Below are 20957 nucleotides of genomic sequence, written 5' to 3'. Positions count from 1 at the left end.
ATCTTTAACGGCCCATCTACATGCAACTCATCCGATCTTCGTGGGGAAAATGACGGTTAATGACGTATTTTGAAAATTAATACTTGACAAGAACATTTTCAGCATTAACAATATTCTCAGCATGTCTTTGGCGGGTATTAATTATCAAAAAACGTCATTGGCCGTTATTTTTCCCATTTTCGTGTATATCATCCGATCAATTTTACTCGACCCAATCTCACACCGAGTCCAATCCATCCACAATTCCTATCCAAATACCCAATCCGGATGCTATACCCCCTCTACGAGAAGTTTTTGGGTGCCAGGCGGGTATCACACACATTGTACCTGTTGGCAATCTCAGCCGTCTAAACGTATTTTGACGATCTGGATTTTAAAAAGAGAAAACGATAGAAAGAGCGATAGATTGAGGGGAAAAGAGAGAAACTACTCTCTCTCCTCTCTTTTTTCTCTTTTAAATTCGGACCATCTAAAACACGTTTGGACGGCTGGGATCGCCTTCGAATATTATCACGTGGTACCCGCGCGGCACGCAAAAATTTCTCCCTCTAAACAAACAAACCGATTCATGACCCAAACGAAAAACGGATTCCAGGTCATCCAAAAAGGCTCAGCCCAAAAGATCTTTCTAGAATCGTCCGCGTGGCACCACTTAACCCTTTACTCTCTCTCTCCTAAAACCCTTCTCTCTCTTATCTTCTCCAACCTCTCGAACAATCCGCCGCCACCGAAACGTTCACGTTGGTGAGGGACGAGAACGGGAACGTGAAGCTGGAGTGCCCGGCCGTGGGGCGGCAGTTTGCTGCTGAGGAGATTTCGGCTCAGGTATTATTGTTATGCGTTTCGTTTATTCATATTAGGAATTTAGGATTCATGTCATAGATATCCAACGGGGCTTTTATTTGTGATCCTTTAAAAAAAAAAAAACCGGGGCTTTAATGTGTTGTCAACTGCCTAACACACAGCTCTTTCTCCTTTATCCGGGCTTGGGATCGGCTGTAAAAAGGATTAGACTCTTCCGTGAATAGGTAGTCCTAGACAAAGTTCCATAGAAAATGTGATTCTCTTAGCTGACCCCAATTGATTGGGACACAAGGCTCGCTTTGGTATGCGTTGGAGTTTGGACATTCTTTTGTTGTATGCATATGACCTTATGTTTTCAGGGAAATGCTAATTCGGTGGCCAATTACTTTTTCCTTGGGTTTGATTGTTGTATATGGATACAAACAAGCGTGGTACCCGTGCTATGCACGAAAGCAACGATTTTTTTTTTGTCTTGTTTAATCATATCTATCCCTTGTAGATATATGATTTAACATTAAAATGTAAAAATTTTAGGAAGAGAGAAAGTTTGGTATCCTATAGAGTGTAGAAAATGAGAAAAAAATTAACTGTATTGGGAATAAGGCACGTAGGAGAGAGCTTTCTTCTATTTTTAGTAAATACATTTGCCTAGTACAGGTAATTATGCTTTCCTTGGTTTGGCATTCTATTGTTGTGTAGAGATATTGTGGATGGATTTGGAGCTATGTTAGAAGTTAGGCTAATTCCCAAAGAGAATTAGGTTTCAGAACACATGTTTCGAATCATTGGTACACATTGTAAATGCATTTTTTACATCACGAAAGTGAGTTGAGCGCAATTTTAAGTTATTATTTTGGCTTAGAGATGGAACACTAGGTTCTATATCTTTTTTGGAAATAGAAATCGATGCATACTCTAGGCAAGTACTGCAATTATTTACGATTAATTTTTGTAATCATATAGGTTGATACATGATCGAAATTATCTATATGATAATTTTGTTGATAATATTTTTACAATTTTTTTGGGTAATGTAAGATGTTTTGGGCAGGCTCATCTGCATGCACAAGCGTGTGAAATGATTGTGGAAGGGACTGTAGGAATTGGTCCCAGTCTCAGGGCTGTAGGGCAACAATTATGGAAGGTACTGTGCCGACTGGGACTTTGAATCGTTAACACAGAATTGCTCACAATCAATCTTTTAATACTACATCATATTACGAAACGTAATTGTCAATGCCTAAAACGAAAAGAAAAATCTTATGATCTTAAGAGGGATTCAAACAAATTTTTTCCTCGCAAAAGTATAGATAGTTTTTCAGAATTAACAACAAGGGCATCTGCATTTGAGACTCTAAAAAAATTATCTGTTATATGTCAGAACAAATGTTACAAGTGATGCCAAGAAATTGTGTTAGAGAAAGTTGTTAGGTTTTCACAAAAAAAAGAGAGAGAAAGTTGTTAGGTAGAGAAGAAAACGTGGCCCGTTTGGATGTTTTATTTCAATAAAGAGGTGTACACTCTCACATATATATTTTTTGAGCAAAATGACAAACACATTTTGCAATCAAACAAAAGGACAAATGTGTCTATGACAGTGCTTAAAACTCTAGGAGGCTAGGATACTTTATGAAAGTGCCTAAAATCCTAGGGTACCCTATATATAAAAGTGCCTAAAACGGCTAGGGTACCATATGAAAGTGCATAAACCACTAAAATCCTATAACAGGAAAGTGCACCCTAAAATTCTATGAAAGTGCCTAAACATGTTTTGGCCTTATGGCTTAAAAACTCAAAAAGTTGAAGGACCTGCACTGAAAACCATTTTAAAAGCGTTGTTCCCCTGAATGAAAACTATTGTTTCATTCTTATGACTAATTTTCCCTACAAGGTATCCAATCACAACACTCTTGAATTGGTGTGGAACCCACAATTGGAACACGTGTGTCCCGCCCCATGTGAGTAAGTGTTTTGGTTGAATCTTTGTATACGTAGCATTGTGGATATTTTAAGGGAAATAATTTTAACAATCCCTTTTTATTTATTGTCACTTTTTTTTTGGTCTTTTATTCATGTAAAATTATTTAATTACCATTGTTTCTTGAGTCACTTTTGTCATGTGAAGGGCAATTTAATGCTGTCATATGAATAAAGACAAAAATGTGAGTACCATTGTATAAAAGTGCAATGATAAAATCGTTTCTCTATTTTCAAAAAGTATTTTTATGAGTGATGATTTTGACATTCTACTTCTCACCACACATTGTTGTGGAATTCTCACATTTAGTCTCGAGCCCCGCAAAAAATGTGTGGTTAATTGAATAATTTTGAGAAATGATTTTGCCACTTTCCTTTTTACCCAATGGCATTACCCTTTTGTCGTTTAGTTGGATGAATTTACTAAATTACCCTTCAACGCAATAAATTTTCACAAAACGTATGAACTATTTTGTAAATTTATACACTACGCCTTGTGTCTCAAATTCTTGGCCCTCTTTCACTATTTGTGTCACTCAAACAATTGGTTATATCTTTTAATTTATAATATATTTTATATCAAATATGAATTTTGTTTGATAGATCTCCAATAATTTTATTGAACAAAGTTTTTGAAATCGTAAAAGATATTATATATTGTGAGATATAGATATTTGTTTGAGTGTAACAAAAAGTGAAAGATGACTAAGAATTTGGGATGGAAGAAATACAAGACAAAAAGGAGAGGGTAAAAATGGGGTGGCAAAATCGTTTCCCATAATTTTTCCTCTTTTGGTATTTGTCCTCTCCCTCCTTTCTCTCTTTGTCTTCTCTCTCTCATCTTCTCTCTGACATAAATGACATGTTTGTAGCCTCCCTTTCTCTCTCTTGCACTAGGAAAGCCCTGCCATTCTCTCTCTCTCTCTCTCTCTCTCTCTTTCCCCCTCCGCTAGGAAGCTCTTCACAGCCAGCTATGGCCCTCAAATCGAGGGAGGGTGTTTTATGTAGTGCAACCCTTAAATTGTTCAAATGGAGTGCCAAAAATAGAGAGAGAGAGTTATCTGAATTTTTCTGTACAAATCTGAGTGGATAAGGGACAAAAAGCATCCATTGCGATTGATTTTTCAGTGCCGAGCGGGTATATCCTATGTGGTACCCGCTCAGCGCATCCGAATCGTCCAATACATTTTTGGACAGCTCGGATTGAAACCCTCTTTCTCTTCTCACCCCAACACTTTCTCTCTCCTTTTTCTTTCTCCAAATTTGAGCCGTTCAAACACGCAATGGACGACTTGGATGCGCGAGCAGGCACCACATGGTACCTGCTCGGCACTGAAATTTTTTCCGTCCAATGCAAATGCTCTGTTTGCGTAGGTTTCTTGGAGGTTAGTACTGCGGGCTGAGGACTGCATGCTGCTTTTTTGTTTCGGACAAGGTAGTGAAAATGGGACGGGGACTCAGAGCTCTCTCTCCCACTCTTCCTGTTCTTTTAGAGATTAGGATAAGACTATGCTGCAGTTTTGTTCAGCCCTAACCTCCTCCTTCATTACCTTAAAACCTGTTCTCTCTCTATTTCTCCATCCTCTACTGCTAACTATGCGATGACACTCCTGAGTGCACTACGTTGCATCGGCCACCGAGGTCCCGGGCTACGCCGGGTGATGTCTTTCATCCCTGGTACCACCACCGTTCAGCCTCTGTCCAAGTATATATATATATATATCCATCCCAACTTTTTTTATAAGGTATATGTATCCATCCTAACTTTTTTTGGATCACATTTTCCATTTAGGCTTCAGTTTATTTGGATACTTATTTTCCCTTGTTTGATTGGATAAAAAATTGGAAAACATTTTTTACGGAAAAATATTTTTTCACGATCTATCTGAAAATGATTTCCTTTCAACACATTGGTAAGTTGTTTTACGGCGCCGGTGAGCGAATGGATTCCCTCACCCAATTGAGGTGTCCACTGCTTTCACTCGATCAGATTGATTTGTATTTTCTGTTGTGTATTTGTGTGGCCTTTATCAAATGTAAACCAAACACCAAAAATTAAATTTAGGGAAAATAACTTTTGTAAAAATGTTTTACAATCGTAAAGGTTTTACATCGAAACAAACAGAGCCTTACTGAAAGATTGGAAAAAAAAAAAACTTCCGGCGTCCGCCAAAGGTCGATTACTCTGTAGTTAGAATCGAGCGTAGAAAAACACAGCTATGGTAAACTTCAAAGAATGGGATGGTGAACTTTAGTTATGATGAATTTCTAGGATTTAAAAGCCTACATTTCTATTTGAAGCAGGCCCAAACTTGCAAGTTCAAGGTCTAAACTGTAGGAATGCTTATTTTAATCCTGTTCCTTCTGCCCATACCCGAAGCCCGGACTCGATTCGGGAGGTACCACCACGGCCAGGAAGCACCACCACCCCCAAGCTGAATTCTAGCAGCTCAACTCGACCTTAACCATCGTGCCGCCTCCGTTCGTGCCACCTCCCAGTTGTGATTTTCGGCACTGGCTTGTTGTGATGCATGGGCCTGTAGGCGACTTCACCAGAGACGAGATCATCGACAGCTTCATTAAAACACTTGCAAAGGTTCTTGGGATGTTTGAATTCAGCTCTTTCTTCCTCTCTTTTAGTATACTCTCCTTCAATTCAATCTTTCCATCATACAATGTCTCAATTAATGAAAGAAGTGCTTGAAACAACTCCATTACACACCCATACTTGTGTTAACGAATCAGCTAATACTCAGCCTTGCCTTTTGCTAGGAAAATCATGATAATTAAGAAATTGCCTTTCTAAGATCCTTTAGAGTATTTTAATGTTCTTTATTATATACGTTTTGTTTCTTTATTTCTTGAAATTCCTCAAGAACAAGAGGAGGTATGTACCCCTCTTTTTCCTTTTTTCCTTTCATAAATCCGTTGGTTGCTATTACCAAGTATTTATCTATTGTTTTGATTTTTTCCCCCTTGTTTTTTTTCAGTTTATTGTACTATTTCTGTGTATTTCTATTTTCCAGTGAGGAGAAAGTGAGGATAAGTATATACTCGGTCTCCACTAGACACTACTATGCTTTTGGAACCGAAGTTGAGGAATCTTATGCAATTGCAATGAAAGGTATTTCTGGATGTATGTTTTGGTTTTGTTTTGCATTTGATATCTAGTTTGAAACGTATCTTCTTAATGTTCTACAGAATAGCCAGGAGTCCATTGGGTCATTTCTAATGCCTATGTAGACGTTGAGGATGAGCTCTATGGAGGTACGAGACATTGTGTTTCATGTATTAAAAAAAGATACCTGTACATGTGTATCTTTGAAGCTGTCTGCGTGAATGCTTATTACTTTGCTATCTAATATGTTCTTTTAATTGTGGCAGACGAGCCCTTCATTAATGGAGCCTGTCCATTAATGTAGGGCTCGTCTGCCACAACTAAAAGAACATATTAGATAGCAAAGTAATCAAACATTCACGCATAGAGCTTCAAAGATACATATGTACATGTATCTTTTTTTAATACATGAAACACAATGTCTCATACCTCCATAGAGCTCATTCTCAACATCTACATAGGCATCAGGAATGACCCAACGGACTTCTGGCAATTCTGTAGAACATTAAGAAGATATGTTTCAAACTTGATATCAAATGCGAAATAAAACCAAAACATGCATCAAGAAATACCTTTCATTGCAATTGCGTAAAATTCCTCAACTTCGGCTCCAAAAGCATATTCGTGTCTAGTGGAGACCGAGTATATACTCATCCTTGCTTGAAAATAGAAATACCCAGAAATAGTATAATAAATTGAAAAGAAACCACGGGGGAAAAAATCAGGACAATAGATAAATACTCAGCAATAGCAACCAATAGATTTATGAAAGGAAAAAAAGAGGCACATATCACCTCTTGTTCTTGTAGAATTTTCACAAATAAAGAAACAAAACGTATATAATAAAGAACATTAAAATTCTCTAAAGGATCTTAGAAAGGCAATTTCTTAATTATCATGATTTTCCTAGCAAAAGGCAAGGCCGAGTATTAGCTGATTCGTTAACACAAGTATGGGTGTAATGGAGTTGTTTCGAGCACTACTTTCATTAATTGAGACATCGTATGATGGAAAGATTGAATTGAAAGAGAGTATACTAAAAGAGAGGAAGAAAGAGCTAAATTCGAAGCTCCCAAGAAACTTTGCAAGTGTTTTAATGAAGCTGTCGATGATCTCGTCTCTGATGAGTTCGCCTACAGGCCCATGCATCACAACAAGCAAGTGCCGAAAATCACAACCGGGAGGTGGCATGTATGGAGGCGGCACGGTGGCTAGGGTCGAGTTGAGCCGCTGGAATTCAGTCTGGGGGTGGTGGTGCTTTCTGGGCGTGGTGCCCCCCGAATCGAGTCTGGGCTTCGGGTATGGGCAGAAGGAACGGGATTGAACAAAGCATTCCTGCAGTTTAGACCATGAACTTGCAAGTTTGGGCCTGCTTCAAATAGAAATGTAGGCTTTTAAATCCTAGAAATTCATCATAGCTAAATTTCACCATCCCATTCTTCGAAGTTTTCCATAGCTGTGTATTTCTACGTTCGATTCTAACTATAGAGTAATCGACCTTTGGCGGACGCCGGAAGTTGTTTTTTTCCAACTTTCAGTAAGGCTCCGTTTGTTTTGATGTAAAATCTTTACGATTGTAAAACATTTTTACAAAAGTTATTTTCCCCAAATTTAATTTTTGGTGTTTGGTTTACATTTGATAAAGGCCACACAAATACACAACGGAAAATACAAATCAATCTGATCGAGTGAAAGCAATGGACACCTCAGTTGAGTGGAGGAATCCGTTCGCTTGCTGGTGCCGTAAAACAACTTACCAATGTTTTGAAAGGAAATCATTTTCAGCTGGATTGTGAAAAATATTTTTCTGTTAAATATGTTTTTCAATTTTTTGTCCAACCAAACAAGGGAAAATAAGTATCCAAACAAACTGGAGCCTAAATGGAAAATGCGATAAAAAGAAGTTGGGATGGATACATATACCTGATCAAAAAAAGTTGGAATGTATATATATATATACCTGGACAGAGGCTGAATGGTGATGGTACCAGGGATGAAAGACATCGCCCGGCGTAGCGCGGGACCTCGGTGGCCGATGCAACGTAGTGCACTCAAGAGTGTTAGCGGTAGAGGAGGGAGAAAGAGAGAGAGAACATGTTTTAAGGTAGTGAAGGAGGAGGTTAGGGCTCAACAAAACTGCATCATAGTTTTATCCTAATTTCTGAAAGGACAAGAAGAGTGGGAGAGAGAGCTCTGAGTCCCCGTCCCATTTTCACTACCTTGTCTGAAACGAAAAACAGCGCGCAGTCGTAACCTCTAGAGCATTTGCATTGGACGCTTTTTGTCCCTATCCACTCAGATTTGTACGAAAAAATTCGGATAACAAACTCTCTCTCCCTCTTTTTTTTTTTTGGGCACTCCATTTAAACAATTTAAGGATTGCACTACGTAAAACACCCTCCCTTGATTTTTCAGTGCAGAGCGGGTATATCCCACGTGTTACCCGCTCGGTGCATCCGAGCCGTCCGATACACTTTTGGATGGCTATTGAAATCCTCTCTCTTTTCACCCCAACACTTTCTCGTTCCTTTTCTCTCCAAATTTGAGCCGTTCAAAAATAAAATATCTCGGATGCGCGAGCGGGCACCACGTGGTACCCGCTTGGCACTGTAATTTTTTTCGCAAGAGAGAGAAAGGGAGCTGCAAACATGTCATTTATGTTGGAGAGTAGAGGAGAGAGAAAGAGAAGACAGAGAGGAAGGAGGGAGAGGACAAATACCGAAACATGAAAAATTATGGGAAAGGATTTTGCAACCCCATTTTTACCAATGACACTTTCCTTTTTGTCTTGAATTTCTTTCGTCCCAAATTCTATTCATCTTTCACTTTTTGTTAATCTCAAACAATTGTCTATATCTCACAATCTATAATATCTTTTACGATTTCAAAAACTTTGTTTAATAAAATTATTGGAGATCTATCAAACAAAATCTATATATTATAAATTAAAAGATATAATCAATTGTTTGAGTGACACAAATAGTGAAAGAGGACCAAGAATTTGAGATGGAGGGAGTAGTGTATAAATTTACAAAATAGTTCATGCATTTTGTGAAAATTTATTGCGTTGAAGGGTAATTTAATAAATTCATCCAATTTAAGGACAAAAGGGCAGTGCCATTGGGTAAAAAGGAAAATGGCAAAATCATTTCTCAAAATTATTTAATTAACCACACATTTTTTGTGGGGCTCGAGACTAAATGTGAGAATTCCGCAACGATGTGTGGTGAGAAGTAGAATGTCAAAATTGTCACTCATAAAAAAATACTTTTTGAAAATAGAGAAACTATTTTATCATTGCACTTTTATACAATGGTACTCACATTTTTGTTTTTATTCATTTGACAGCATTAAATTGCCCTTCACAACCCAACAAAACCCTAATTAAGGGCATCTCCAATCCTCCAAAATAGAGGATGGATGTGACACATTGAGGGAAAATTTTGTAATTTATTCCTTTTTTTCTTCACTTTTTGTACGTTTTGGGAGAATTTTGAGGGACCCACCGCCCTTGACATAGCTAGCAAGAGAGTAGACCGCCCCTAGACTTGGACTCCTTATGATAGTGCTTCCCTGTGTGCTTGCTGTTGTTCTTATGTCCCCCGTTCGGACTAGCTCCTTCAGCTTCCCCTCTCTTGGGTTGCTATGTCCTTGTGGCTTGCCCCATCCCCCTTTTTTTCTGGACGACTCCTTGTCCTTTTGCTTCTGTGGTTCAGTGGCATAGTCAACAAGACACGCTGCAGCTCCAATGGCTCCGTTCAAGTCTTGCATCCGCAACCAGTTCAACTCAAGATGGGGCCATGGCTTGCAGCCTTTGAGGAAAAGAACAGCTTGCCCTTCTATGGCATGTCTTTGATATCAAGCATTAGTTCTTAGAATGCTTTCCTAGAGTCTCTGATTGTGCCGGTGTGCCTAAGATCATGCGATGCATGATGGGCATTGTACTCCAAATCTCAGGAAAGAACATGCCTTGGAGCTCATGCTTGAGGTCCTCCCAAGCGTCAATAGTACATAGCCCACGGTCTAGTCTCATCATATTTTGTTCACCATAACTTGGCATCCCCCGTCAAGTACCTGGTAGCCATTGACACCTTTTGTCCCTCCTCAGCCTTGACAGCTATGAAATAGTTCTCCATATAAAAAAGAGAGAGCTCCAACTCTTTGGCATCACGGGCACTTCCATAAGCACAGGGTTCATTGAATGTCCTCGCCGCATGCCCATTACAGTTGCCTTCGCCCCCATTGCCATTCCTTGTTGCAACAACGGCAACAATGGCTCATGTCAACACAGTATTACGGCTATTCATAGCCTCCATGCGCTGCTGAAGAGTTGCAAGCTCATTACGGAGTGCTGCTATGGACCAGTGCTAGCAGAAGCACTGTCATCATTCCGGTGCTACAAAACTGGTTAAATCTCTATGCGCCTCGGGCCTAGGCGACTTCCAACTTTTAGAACAACTGCTGGTTACTATCCCTCCAATAATAGCATTCTGAGCCATTTCCTTTCTGACAGGAGGGAACATCCCCCTTGCTTGAGGAGTCATAATTGACCGAGATACAAGGAAATAAGCTAGGGGCCAACTACAACGTATTACAATCTACTTGTGATCATTTGTTCCATAGGTTTTCCGGCAAAAAGTGCATGCATCTCAACATAGCATGGTGTTGAAGTTGCGGACGCGCTGCTGACATGGGCACTGGGGTGCTGACACATATGGATTTGGGGCACTTGGCATAATCTGGCACGCGCACTTAGGCACATTTTAAGGCATCATTGGGCGCTAGGAGGCGGCCAGAGATACACCTTGCGCTTTTCCATTTTGGAACCCCATGACGCACTGGCAACAATGAATCAACTTTGTTGTGGCTCCAAGGCTTGGTGGACAGTAACCCAACACCCATGTTACATAGTAATGAGAGAGAGGGCTTGGTGGACAGCAGGGTTTTAATGAACGGCCGTTACGTAACAGGTATTTTAAGGCCTGATCCCGTTACTAGTGAAAATAATAGCTTTGCAAAAAATTACATGCGTATCGGCCATTACATATTGCGTAATGGCCGTTACACCCCGTTACAGGACCGTTACGCCTATAGAACACCGAGAACAACTTTTCTTCAATTTTTTTTCTCAAAACCGGTGTTTTATCCTCTATGGAGAAGTCAAATAATGCAGATCAAATTGCAAAATCCATCTCTGGTTCTCAGTATTCTGCAAAAGTGGATGTTCAAGTAAAGAAGAACCGAACAAAAGTAATAGTGCAGAATGCGGCAAAATATATGTCAAGGGAGAAGCTTGCTTATATTGCAAGGTTCATCAAGAGGTGAAGAACTGATTCAGTCTTGGTGGAGCCATCTTTGGAGGTATCACTGATTACCTTTGATAAGGCTTGTTTTTCTTGTAACTTAGTTTCAAACTTCAATACTGAGTTCTATTTATTGCCTATGTGAGTTACCTCCTTTTTTAGCCGCTTTTTTTGGTTTTTGGATGTCTGTGTGTGTAGTTTTTGTAGTGATGTTGAGGTGTTTGCCACACGGGGCCAAAGCCAATCATTGTTTCATTACATTGTGAGCCAGTCCTGGGAGCATGGAGACAAAGCTGCTGCTTTTGGACCTCTAGATTGTGACCCAAAAAGATGCCCCAACCAAGTTATAGACTTTGAACAAAGCTCTTTTTTTTTTTTTTTTTTTTGAGCTCAATCACACGACGGGCCCTAATTACTTTGATTTTAACTTTACTGAAACCAATCTAGGTACAGTTCTAAATACCAAGCCAGAAGCCAAAACTATTTTCATGATGAAGGGCCCAAAATAATGGAATTGACTTACTCATGTAATAACTTAAGTCCTTACCACACCCAATTTTTTTTGGTTCTTTATAGTGTTCTTAAATGTTTATAAAGTTTGGTTCCCATTTCGAATTTGATTGGGTGGTAGAAATTGAATATATGTGAATATATGGTCCTGGTAGAATAAAATTAGCTCAAATAGCAAAAAAAATAGTAGGGTACACTATATTAATAATTTTGCTTAGAGTGTTCCAAATAAGTTTGGGTATGCAAGCGTAATTAGTACTTTTGCCAAAAAAAAATTGCGAGAAGGGGAAATCGGTGTCAAAGTGATGCTTGTTGGTGCTAGTTCAATATTTGTTGGAATAACAACGCCATATTTTTTATCCATTTGAGTTCTTGTTGTGCATTTTTCTATTTATTTTTATTTGTTAATAATGTCAAGTTGCCACTTTAGGTTTTCTTTTTGGGCCCCAGAGTTCTGAGGACTGGCCAGAGAGTGCATAATTATGTCTCTTCTCGGGGGCCAATCCAACAGTTGGAACGGAAACTAAATACTCATTGGCTTACTGCTTGTACGATATGGATAGAAAACACGACATTACCACATGGCTTGTGCTTTTGGCATCTACAGAAACCAAGTCAACATAGGGGGTAGTTGAGTGACGCTATTTCTTAGCTAAACCGCTGATTAAATTATTTGTTTGTACTACGCTGGAGCATCTTAAGTAAGCATTCTCTTCATGTTCAATCTTGATAGCGTAAAACAACTTCAGAAATTATTGTGTAGCTTTATGCTATGACCTAAGCATGCGGACATAGACACAAGACATGGCAATATCAAAAAAATAGGACACGGCCTGGATAGGACAATGAAAATATTTTTTTGTGGATTTTGTATCCACAACCGAACAAAGAAGATAACATTGTTAGATAATCAATAGAAATGACAAACACATCAAAAAAATTGGAAACTTCAATGAAGCATTACAAAGTAGAGATACCAACATAGAGAGATCACAACCAACAAGAAATAACTCCTAAAATTTTAGAATTATCCAATTCACCTCAGTCATGTCCCATCCGTCTCTAACTTGAGAGACGTGTGTTCCCGTTGTTTAGCAAAGTGTCCCGTTCTTAAAATTTGATAATTGTTCATGTCCCCGGCATATTCATGTTCCACTTAGGCGTGTCGGTGTCAACTGGGGATATATTTGGGAGTTTGTCGTCCTTGATGTAGTCTCAGACTTGTTTTGTTTCATAAGTTGATGCCTTTAGGTTATGATAATCAGGTGATGCAGGACGGCGAATGTCTTGTACCTATTACCAACCAAAAGAAAAGAAACCTGTAGTGGGCTGAACCGGCCTGGCCAGCTTAGGCCTGACGGTCCACGGGTCTAACTGGCTTGTAGGTGTGGGCCAAACTGCATGTGGCGGGCAAGTGCCTTCAGACCACCCATGCACGTACCTCCCCATTTTATGATCCGGACAGAACCTCCTTGGGCCGAATCAACTCCGACCTGAACAACAGTTAGAAGACCCATGTATGTTGTGGACAAATCCTTGGATCACGTCAACATAATAACCGCCTTGGGACTGTATGTCAGCCATGACATCACCCACATCGCCAGGACGTGTTGCTTGGACACTTCGGCATAAGCCGCGTAACTATATGGGATTGGGCACGTCATCGTGACTTAATGGCGAGAGGTTAGGGCATGTCCCCAGCACAAGGTGACTTGGGGGTTAAGTCAATGAGTCATATAGAAGGTAAAGGGGGCCTAACCCTAAGAGGTACGCCGCATATACTCACATCAACGCTCTGCACTTTATCTTCTCCAACAAAGGACTTAACCATCAAAGTGCCTTCCTGATCATCACTAGCCAGTTATGCACTAACTAGGTCTGAGCAAGGATCTGGTCAAGCCGGCCAACCCGAACTGATTTGTCGAGTTGCGGATAGTTATGTCCATTACTTCGGTTGAAATCGGGGTTACAAGTCACAAAAACTTAGTTTTCGGTTTGGACCACGGGTCTGATGATTTTGCAGTCCGAATAACCCAAACCAACTGATGTTTAATGAGCATATGTAAATTTCGTATGCATATGTAGTCAATTCATGTTTCTTTTACTGTCAACAAATTTATGTTTGCGTGGATTCCAAATGCTAAATTTAACCTCTTTTTCTGTTTTTTCCATATCCATTGTACGCTTTGCGCTTGTACAGTTGTATTGTGTAACGTCTAAAAGCTACACAATTATCGATAAACCCACCACCCCCTCTTTCTCTCTCTTGGCCATAGCTCAGCCCGCTACCCGGAACTACTTCCTTCTCTCTCCTTTCACTCTTCCAAAAAACTCAAATCCCTCATTCTTTTCTTCCTCTTTTCTCTCACGAACTTCTCAAGATGGAAGTCTCTTTTGAGCACTCAAAGACTCCTCAAGCGGCACAGAGAGATATACGTAAAAGGTCTAGTATGGGTATATGGAGGTCCTCCACCTCTAAGAGGCCATAGGAGGATCCTTCATCCCTCAGCTATTAAGGCGGCCACCATGACCGCCACCTACTGAAACCCATCCTCAGGGTCACATACCACATAAAGAGGCGACCTCACTAAGGATTTACATCACTTGCCTCCCAAAGCTTTACGAGCTCACAATACCTCACGACGACTTTTCACCTCACCACAACTCTTCACGTTATCCTAGGCCGGGAGCAGGGCCTAGGTACCTTACTGGGGACCTAAGAAGGAATGCGGTTTGGAGGTTAGAGTAAAGGGATTGTCAAGGCTGACCTCCAAGAGGCGAGATATAGCTTGACCGGCCCTAGAGAGGCTCACCAAAGTCATTTGACGTGTGAAGATCTCTGTAGCATCCCGGCTGACAAGCTGACACTTGGGAGCTTGTATCATACGTACCACTTGGACGTGGTACAGGTCTCCATATATCACCTGACTGTCTCTAAGAGTTACATGATACAAAACTTCGGTTCTGATTATAACACTCAATGAGGAATCCGTACTCTATTGCACATTAACGAGGAGAGGCACGCTTCCTTCTCCAAGGATCTTATGCCCTATACAAACAGAAATTAACTCTCATTGAATTCAAGCATTCAATACACAGTGAAGGCACACCTAACACACCTATGCTCTACTGCCATCTCTCTCTCTCTGGGTGCCCTGAGCTTTCTCTTCCCCCACCTCTTGTGGTTCTTAGTCATCGTAGTAACCACCATATTCCCAGAGGGCAACCACAGGTTCTCTTCCCACTCCTCATACTCACATCCAGATTGGGCACAACCGACAGCATTTGGCATAAACATTTCTTCCCTCTCTGTAATATTCTTACCCCTCCAAAAGCTCCTGTTCGCGTTCCCCGTTCATCATCTACCCAGAATCCCCAGATCTGCGGTTTTCTTTCAGTGAGGAGCTATTTATTTCTGGACTGAACAAGAAATAGCCAATCGAAAATACCCAACCATAAACCGACCAGTAGCCGAGTGACCTGAAAAGGAAAGAAAAAACAATAGCTAACCAAGGGAATGGTAAAACTCAATCTTTGTGCTGAATTCAGCATCTGATTAAAACCATTACGTCTGAACCTCTTACACTGGCATAATCAAAATAAGGTGACAAAATCATTAACATTGATGAGGATAACCAAAGAAATTTTTTTTTTGCTACATGAGGATATTTTGGTAATTGCAGAGATTCTAATCAAGAGCAGCATGGATCGCAGAATGGTTGATAGATCAAGGGTCATCCACGAATCTAGTACTTGCATTAGTATTCATCTTGATGCATTAAACACATGTTAGTAGGTTCAATGCATGCATTTATATCTAGGTTCATTCAATATCTTGTCAAATGTGTTCATTAATTAGGTTCATTTCATTTTAGACTTCTAGGAATTAGAGAAGTCTTTTCCATAGATTATAAATTGGGATGTAATCTTTCATTTGGAACAGAGTTGATTAATGAATTGAGTTTTACAAGGTTGAGACCAATGCGATTGGGGTTTGGTTGTTGTCTTTCCTTGCAGAAATTGCCTAACCTTTGTGAGGGTGAAGCATCTCTTTTTCTCTCTCCAGTCTCCAAACAATCTTTTTAATCTTTTTAAACCCATGAATGAAGTGATTCTAAGGGTTAGAGTCTACAGGTTTTTTGAGATGAGCGGACGAGGAAGCGGCAACGTGAGGCAAGAAAGTCAACTTCCTTCTAGGATTGAGGAGTTCATGGGGAAAGGAAGCTAGTTAGTTGTTCACAGCCTTTAACACGTCTTGTTTGAGGGAAGGTGGTGGTGGCATTTAGGGGGGTGTGAGATGGTGATGTTGATGGAACAGTGGTGTTGTGGGAACCAACAACGGGAATGATGGGTCTCCCTGTCGGATCAGCGACTAATAAGTGCTTCTTCTTGTTGGCGAAGAGGGTAACAACCACCACTCAAGGGAGAGGATCAATAAAGTTGTGACACCACTTGGTGGCAGATGGCGGATGTGAAGAACCAAACAATTGAAAAAACACCCTTACAACCCCTTAGAATTGAAGGAAATGATGAAAAGGAAAGAACAAAGGTTTCCCGCTAAATCTCACCATGAGAAATGGTGTGAAACCAATGGATAAATAACAAACCCCCCATTTGAAAGTGGAATTATAAAGATTACAATTTCTCTTCCTTTCTCATCATTTTCACTATGTAGCACCGACACCTTTAGAGGTCGAGGTATCATTGTGTCCTACATGGAGACACGGCTACATACATGTCCAACACGCCACGCCATGCCACGTGGTGTGTCAAGTTATTTAAGTTAATTTTTAAGGGGACATGGCAGGGGTGTCCCCTTAAAGGCACCGGTAAAGAGTGTGTCCCGGACGTTAACAGTACACTTTGGTATGCCCCAATATTTGACAATATGCTTGAAGAGCACTGAAAATTACTTAGGCGCAGACACAAAAGTAGCATTCTTGGAGAATTTTATCGATGGTAGAAAGAATTGCTCCAATCTCCCCAACCTTGGGCAAATTAGTGATAAAGTCTAAAGATATACTCTCCCACGGCCTTGATGGAATAGATAGAGGCTCAAGGAACCCTCCTTGCTTAGGATGCTCTGGCTTATCTGGTTGGCACGTAAGATCATCATGCGTCTAGGGCCATTAATACCATTGCTCCAAGAGAGTTAAGGTTTGTTCACGTCCACATCGTGCGTTGTCAATAGTGCCTTCTTTAAGCCGCTGGCCTTAGATAAAAAGAATCGATTGCCCTTTGACACAAGCAAGCCGTCTTGTATGCAGGAATGATGAGTCTTTCCCTCGTCGACAAGGTTCATGACGTTTTGCGTCATAGGTTCCTTGTCAAGATTGGCATGGATGCACTCAAGCATTCAACATGTTGGTGTGGAAACACGTTGGCATGAGTCAAGCGCAACCCTCTAGCTTAGCTCATCAGTAACATGATTGGTGACACTGGCCTTATACTCTAAAGGCCACATCCTTGCTTGCCTCGCGTTGAGCTCAGGTTGTGACAAGAAGTGTCTCACCACTGTGTTGTCTTTATTCACCAGAAACCTTTGGCCCAACAGGTAATGCCTCCAGAGTCCAGACATGAAGCAATGGATCACAACCAACTCCTTCTCATGGGCTGTGTACCTCCGCTTCATCACTAAGCTTTCGACTCTTATAGGCCACAAGATGCCTATTCTGAAGCAAAACACGTCCAAGATCGGATATGCTCATGTAGCATGCTTCAAATTTTCAGGCAGCAACCTTGCCTTTGCAGCTTCTGGCTTAGGTGTCTGCCTCTTCATGGCATTTTCCGTGTGGAAGGCCCCACTCTTGGACCAGAACGTCTGTAACAAGTCTCCTCTTCATCGTTGTCGCCGGAACTGGCTATCAGACCTTGAGCATTCTCCCTTGTCCCTAAGTGAGTACTCCAACTCTTTGGCATCACGGGCACCTCCATAAGCACAGGGTTCATTGAATGTCACCACTGCATGCCCATTAGAGTTGCCTCCGCCCCCGTTGCCATTCCTTGTTGCAACAACGGCACGTGTCAACATAGTATTACGGCTATTCATATCCTGCATGCCCTGCCGAAGAGTTGCAAGCTCATTACGGAGTGCTGCTATGGACCAGTGCTAGCAGAAGCACCGTCAACATTCCGGTGCTACAAAACCGACTAAATCTCTAGGCGGCTCAGGCCTAGGCACCTACCAACTTGTAGAACAACTGCTGGTTACTATCCCTCCAATAATATAGCATTCTGAGCCATTTCCTTTCTGACAGGAGGAAACATTCCCCCTGCTTGAGGAGTCATAATTGACCGAGATACAAGGAAATAAGCAGGGAGTAGGGACCAACTACAACGTATTACAATCTATTTGTGATCATTTTGTGCATAGATTTTGCAGCAAAAAGTGCATGGATCTCAACATAGCACAGTGTTAGTTGCGTACGCGCTGCTGACATGAGCACTGGGGTGCTGACACATATGGACTTGGGGCACTTGGCATGGCACATGGCATAATCCGGCACACGCACTTAGGCACGTGTTAGGCATCATTGGGCGCTAGGAGGCAGCCAACGATACACCCCTGTAGAAACTTTATATCCATCTCAAAACCAATTGGCAATGAGTGAAGAGGTCCCAAATGTTATTAAGTGATCACCTATTCCACTCCCAAGCAATGTAGGACTCTATTTCCTTAACATCTCCCATCACGTGAAGCCGCGTTTGAGGTCTGTCAGGTGTGGCCACTTTTGGGTCTTATCATCGTGTAGCTTTTTTGCTGGTCTTTCATCGTGGGGTGTGGATTGTGCTTTTCCATTTTTGGAACCCCACGACGCATTGGCAACAATGAAGCAACTTTGTCTTGACTTTTTAAGGCTTGGTGGACAGTAACCCAACACCTGTATTGCATATTAATGAGAGGGCTTGGTGGACACTGGACAGTTACGAGAGAGCCCAGTGGTTAGGAATCCTTTTACCAAACTTAAGTTTCAAGTTTGTATATCCTTTTGATTTTGCTTTTCTGTCTTACAATTTCGCTAAGTTTGCTTTTATTAAATGTTGTTGGGCACAGTTGACCAGGGTCGGCAATTGATAAATTGATCCCCTTTTCTTTTGTTGGAATTGCAGTTTGTTGTTGGAGTTCGATCTTTGAGAACGAGGATGATGTTCAAAGGGTTGTGTGCATATGGGTGATGTATTTATCTGCAGGCGCTCTGTTTGCGCTCTTTGATGGATGATGAACGTTTGAACTTAAGCTCCCTTTGTGCGGATCAAAAAAAAAAAAAACTTAAGCTCCCTTTGTGAATTGATAGACTTCATAAACTTATAATGTTGATATTGCCAGTAAACTTATGACGTACACTTTGTGTGAACTTATGATGTGTTTTTTTTTTTTTAATGTTATTTAACTCTCATTTTTTATTTATGATGTAATATTAAATATAAATGTTTTAATGATAGAATGTTTGAGCATGAAAAGAAAGTTTGGAAGCATGAGCTGCTCTAACCTCAGTCCTTACAACCTTAGAAATTACAATATGATTAAAATTACAAGCCAAATAGCTAATATCAGCCAAAATGCTTCCAACCAAAGCATGCAAACCATTAATTTGTGAAAGCCATGCACGAGAACTAAGCAGTCCGAACAGACATCAACCGACGACCACCCACTATCAAACGCCCAGCATAGAGCATACCAAAACAGCTAAGGCCTCCGCCATCAAGGCCGAACTCGCAAAAACCTCTTACCTCCCCTCATTTCGGGCCTCACTCGGCCCTTATTATTAACCGAACACCAAGCTACAGCACCTTCCCAAGAGTCTTTGTTCCAGGCACCATCCACGAGCAGCTTTCTTCCCACCTCAACCCCTTGCAACTCACCCAGCAAGACTACTCTTGGAGAGCCACCACCAAACCCCGTTCCCCGCAAGACTACTCTTTGTCCAAAACACATTGGCTCGTTATAGCAATTCTAAGACATGGCAATTCAAATACATAAATACTAGGTAGTGCATAAATTAAAATACCAAAACCCGAGGTTGGTAGTGGGCGGGCCTAAAGATAAGAACACGGTCCAGCCATTGATCATGGGTCAACGGCGGAAGAAAGAAGTCAAATAGGTTGTTCCTGTTGGGGTCCACCCATAGTGGTGGGGTTATTTTGTGTAACACCCTTAGTGTTGGGTGTTGAGCGTATTTACCCTTGGAGTCCCTTATATATAGTTGTAAACCCTATTAGGGTTAGTGTGTGACATAATGTGAGGGAGAGGGTGAGGCGAGCGTGGGGGGGCCGGTCTGTGGCCTCCCGGAGAGGAACCGGCGTGTGGTTCATGAAGAGTTTTTTCATCTTTATTGTATATTGTGTGAATATATAATCAAAGGGAGTTTTTCTCTGAAATCATTGCGTGGATTGTGTTCATGGTGTCCCTCACGGTCCCAACAATTGGTATCAGAGCGGGGTTGAAGAAGAGGGTTACCGAAAAAACCACGGGTTCGATTTCTAAAAAAAAGTTGCTCACAAACCTCATGTTTTGTCACCCGAGGAGGTCGCACGGGTCATTCGATTGCAGTGGGCGGAGTCGGCAACGGGCAGAGAAGCTGTTTTGAAAAGCCCGAGGTCATGGATGATCAAAGACAAGTTTTGAGCATTGGGTTGTGTTCAGCTTGAGGAGACGATCACGGATTGGGGTAGCACGTCGCCGGAAGAGCTCGGAGATAGCGGCAATGGCCGGTCGAAGGCGGCGGCGAGTTGGCGGAGGTGCGGTTGAAGGGCGGCCCATACAAGGAGTGGTCGGATGCAAGATTGGAGCACGAGGCTGTGTTTGTCTCGTCGAGACAAGCTCGGGGACGGTCGAGTGGTCGCCGGGGTCCACCGCAGTAAGCCGCACGCACGGCCAGAAGCAGCGGCGCGTGGTCGCGAGTCAGATCTACGCAGCGCGTGAGCTGCACGGGCAGGAGTTGGCTGGCACACGCTGGCACACGCCAGGCGTGTGTGGTCAACGCCACATGGGCGGTCAAAGCTGACTCAGTGCCCAGTCAGCAGCGCCATGTCAGCGAACACGTGGCAGTGCCACGTCATCAAATGGGGGTCCATTGGAGGCTGCCACGTCATCGATCAACTGTCCACGTCATCCAGTCAATGATGTCGTGGCAGTCCAGTCAGCAGGAATCAGAAGTTTAGAGACAATTCGGGTTGTGAGGAGGCTTGGGGCAACATAGGGATTGGTTCCGGACGGCCATGGGAGGTCGTGATCAGTCGTGGGA

General features: G+C 41.7%; 1 protein-coding gene and 1 long non-coding RNA gene across 2 annotated transcripts; one reads left to right on the top strand and one right to left on the bottom strand.

Moving 5' to 3' along the window:
• Positions 1–618: 618 nt before the first annotated feature.
• LOC131333910 (uncharacterized) lies at positions 619–19116 on the top strand. Its single transcript, XR_009201964.1, has 4 exons — positions 619–825; positions 1856–1948; positions 10523–11260; positions 18823–19116. It is a non-coding gene; the product is annotated as an uncharacterized LOC131333910 (long non-coding RNA).
• LOC131333908 (multiple organellar RNA editing factor 8, chloroplastic/mitochondrial-like) lies at positions 6220–6555 on the bottom strand. The gene is made up of 2 exons (XM_058368722.1): positions 6472–6555; positions 6220–6394 (listed from the first exon to the last, which is right to left on the bottom strand). Exons 1-2 carry the CDS (start codon positions 6551–6553, stop codon positions 6249–6251), a joined length of 228 nt encoding a protein of 75 aa, XP_058224705.1. The 5' UTR covers positions 6554–6555; the 3' UTR covers positions 6220–6248.
• Positions 19117–20957: the final 1841 nt, after the last annotated feature.

This window comes from Rhododendron vialii, chromosome 7a, assembly GCF_030253575.1.
Source record: "Rhododendron vialii isolate Sample 1 chromosome 7a, ASM3025357v1".
In the NCBI taxonomy this organism is placed as follows: Eukaryota; Viridiplantae; Streptophyta; class Magnoliopsida; order Ericales; family Ericaceae; genus Rhododendron; species Rhododendron vialii.
This window is presented reverse-complemented; position numbering and strand designations above follow the sequence as displayed.

Excerpts from the sequence above, each read along its gene's own strand:
- LOC131333908 (XM_058368722.1), bottom strand. The coding sequence starts at position 6,553 with ATGAGTATATACTCGGTCTCCACTAGACACGAATATGCTTTTGGAGCC. Across the intron at positions 6,395-6,471 it reads TTACGCAATTGCAATGAAAG|AATTGCCAGAAGTCCGTTGG; the intron begins GTATTTCTTGAT and ends AATGTTCTACAG.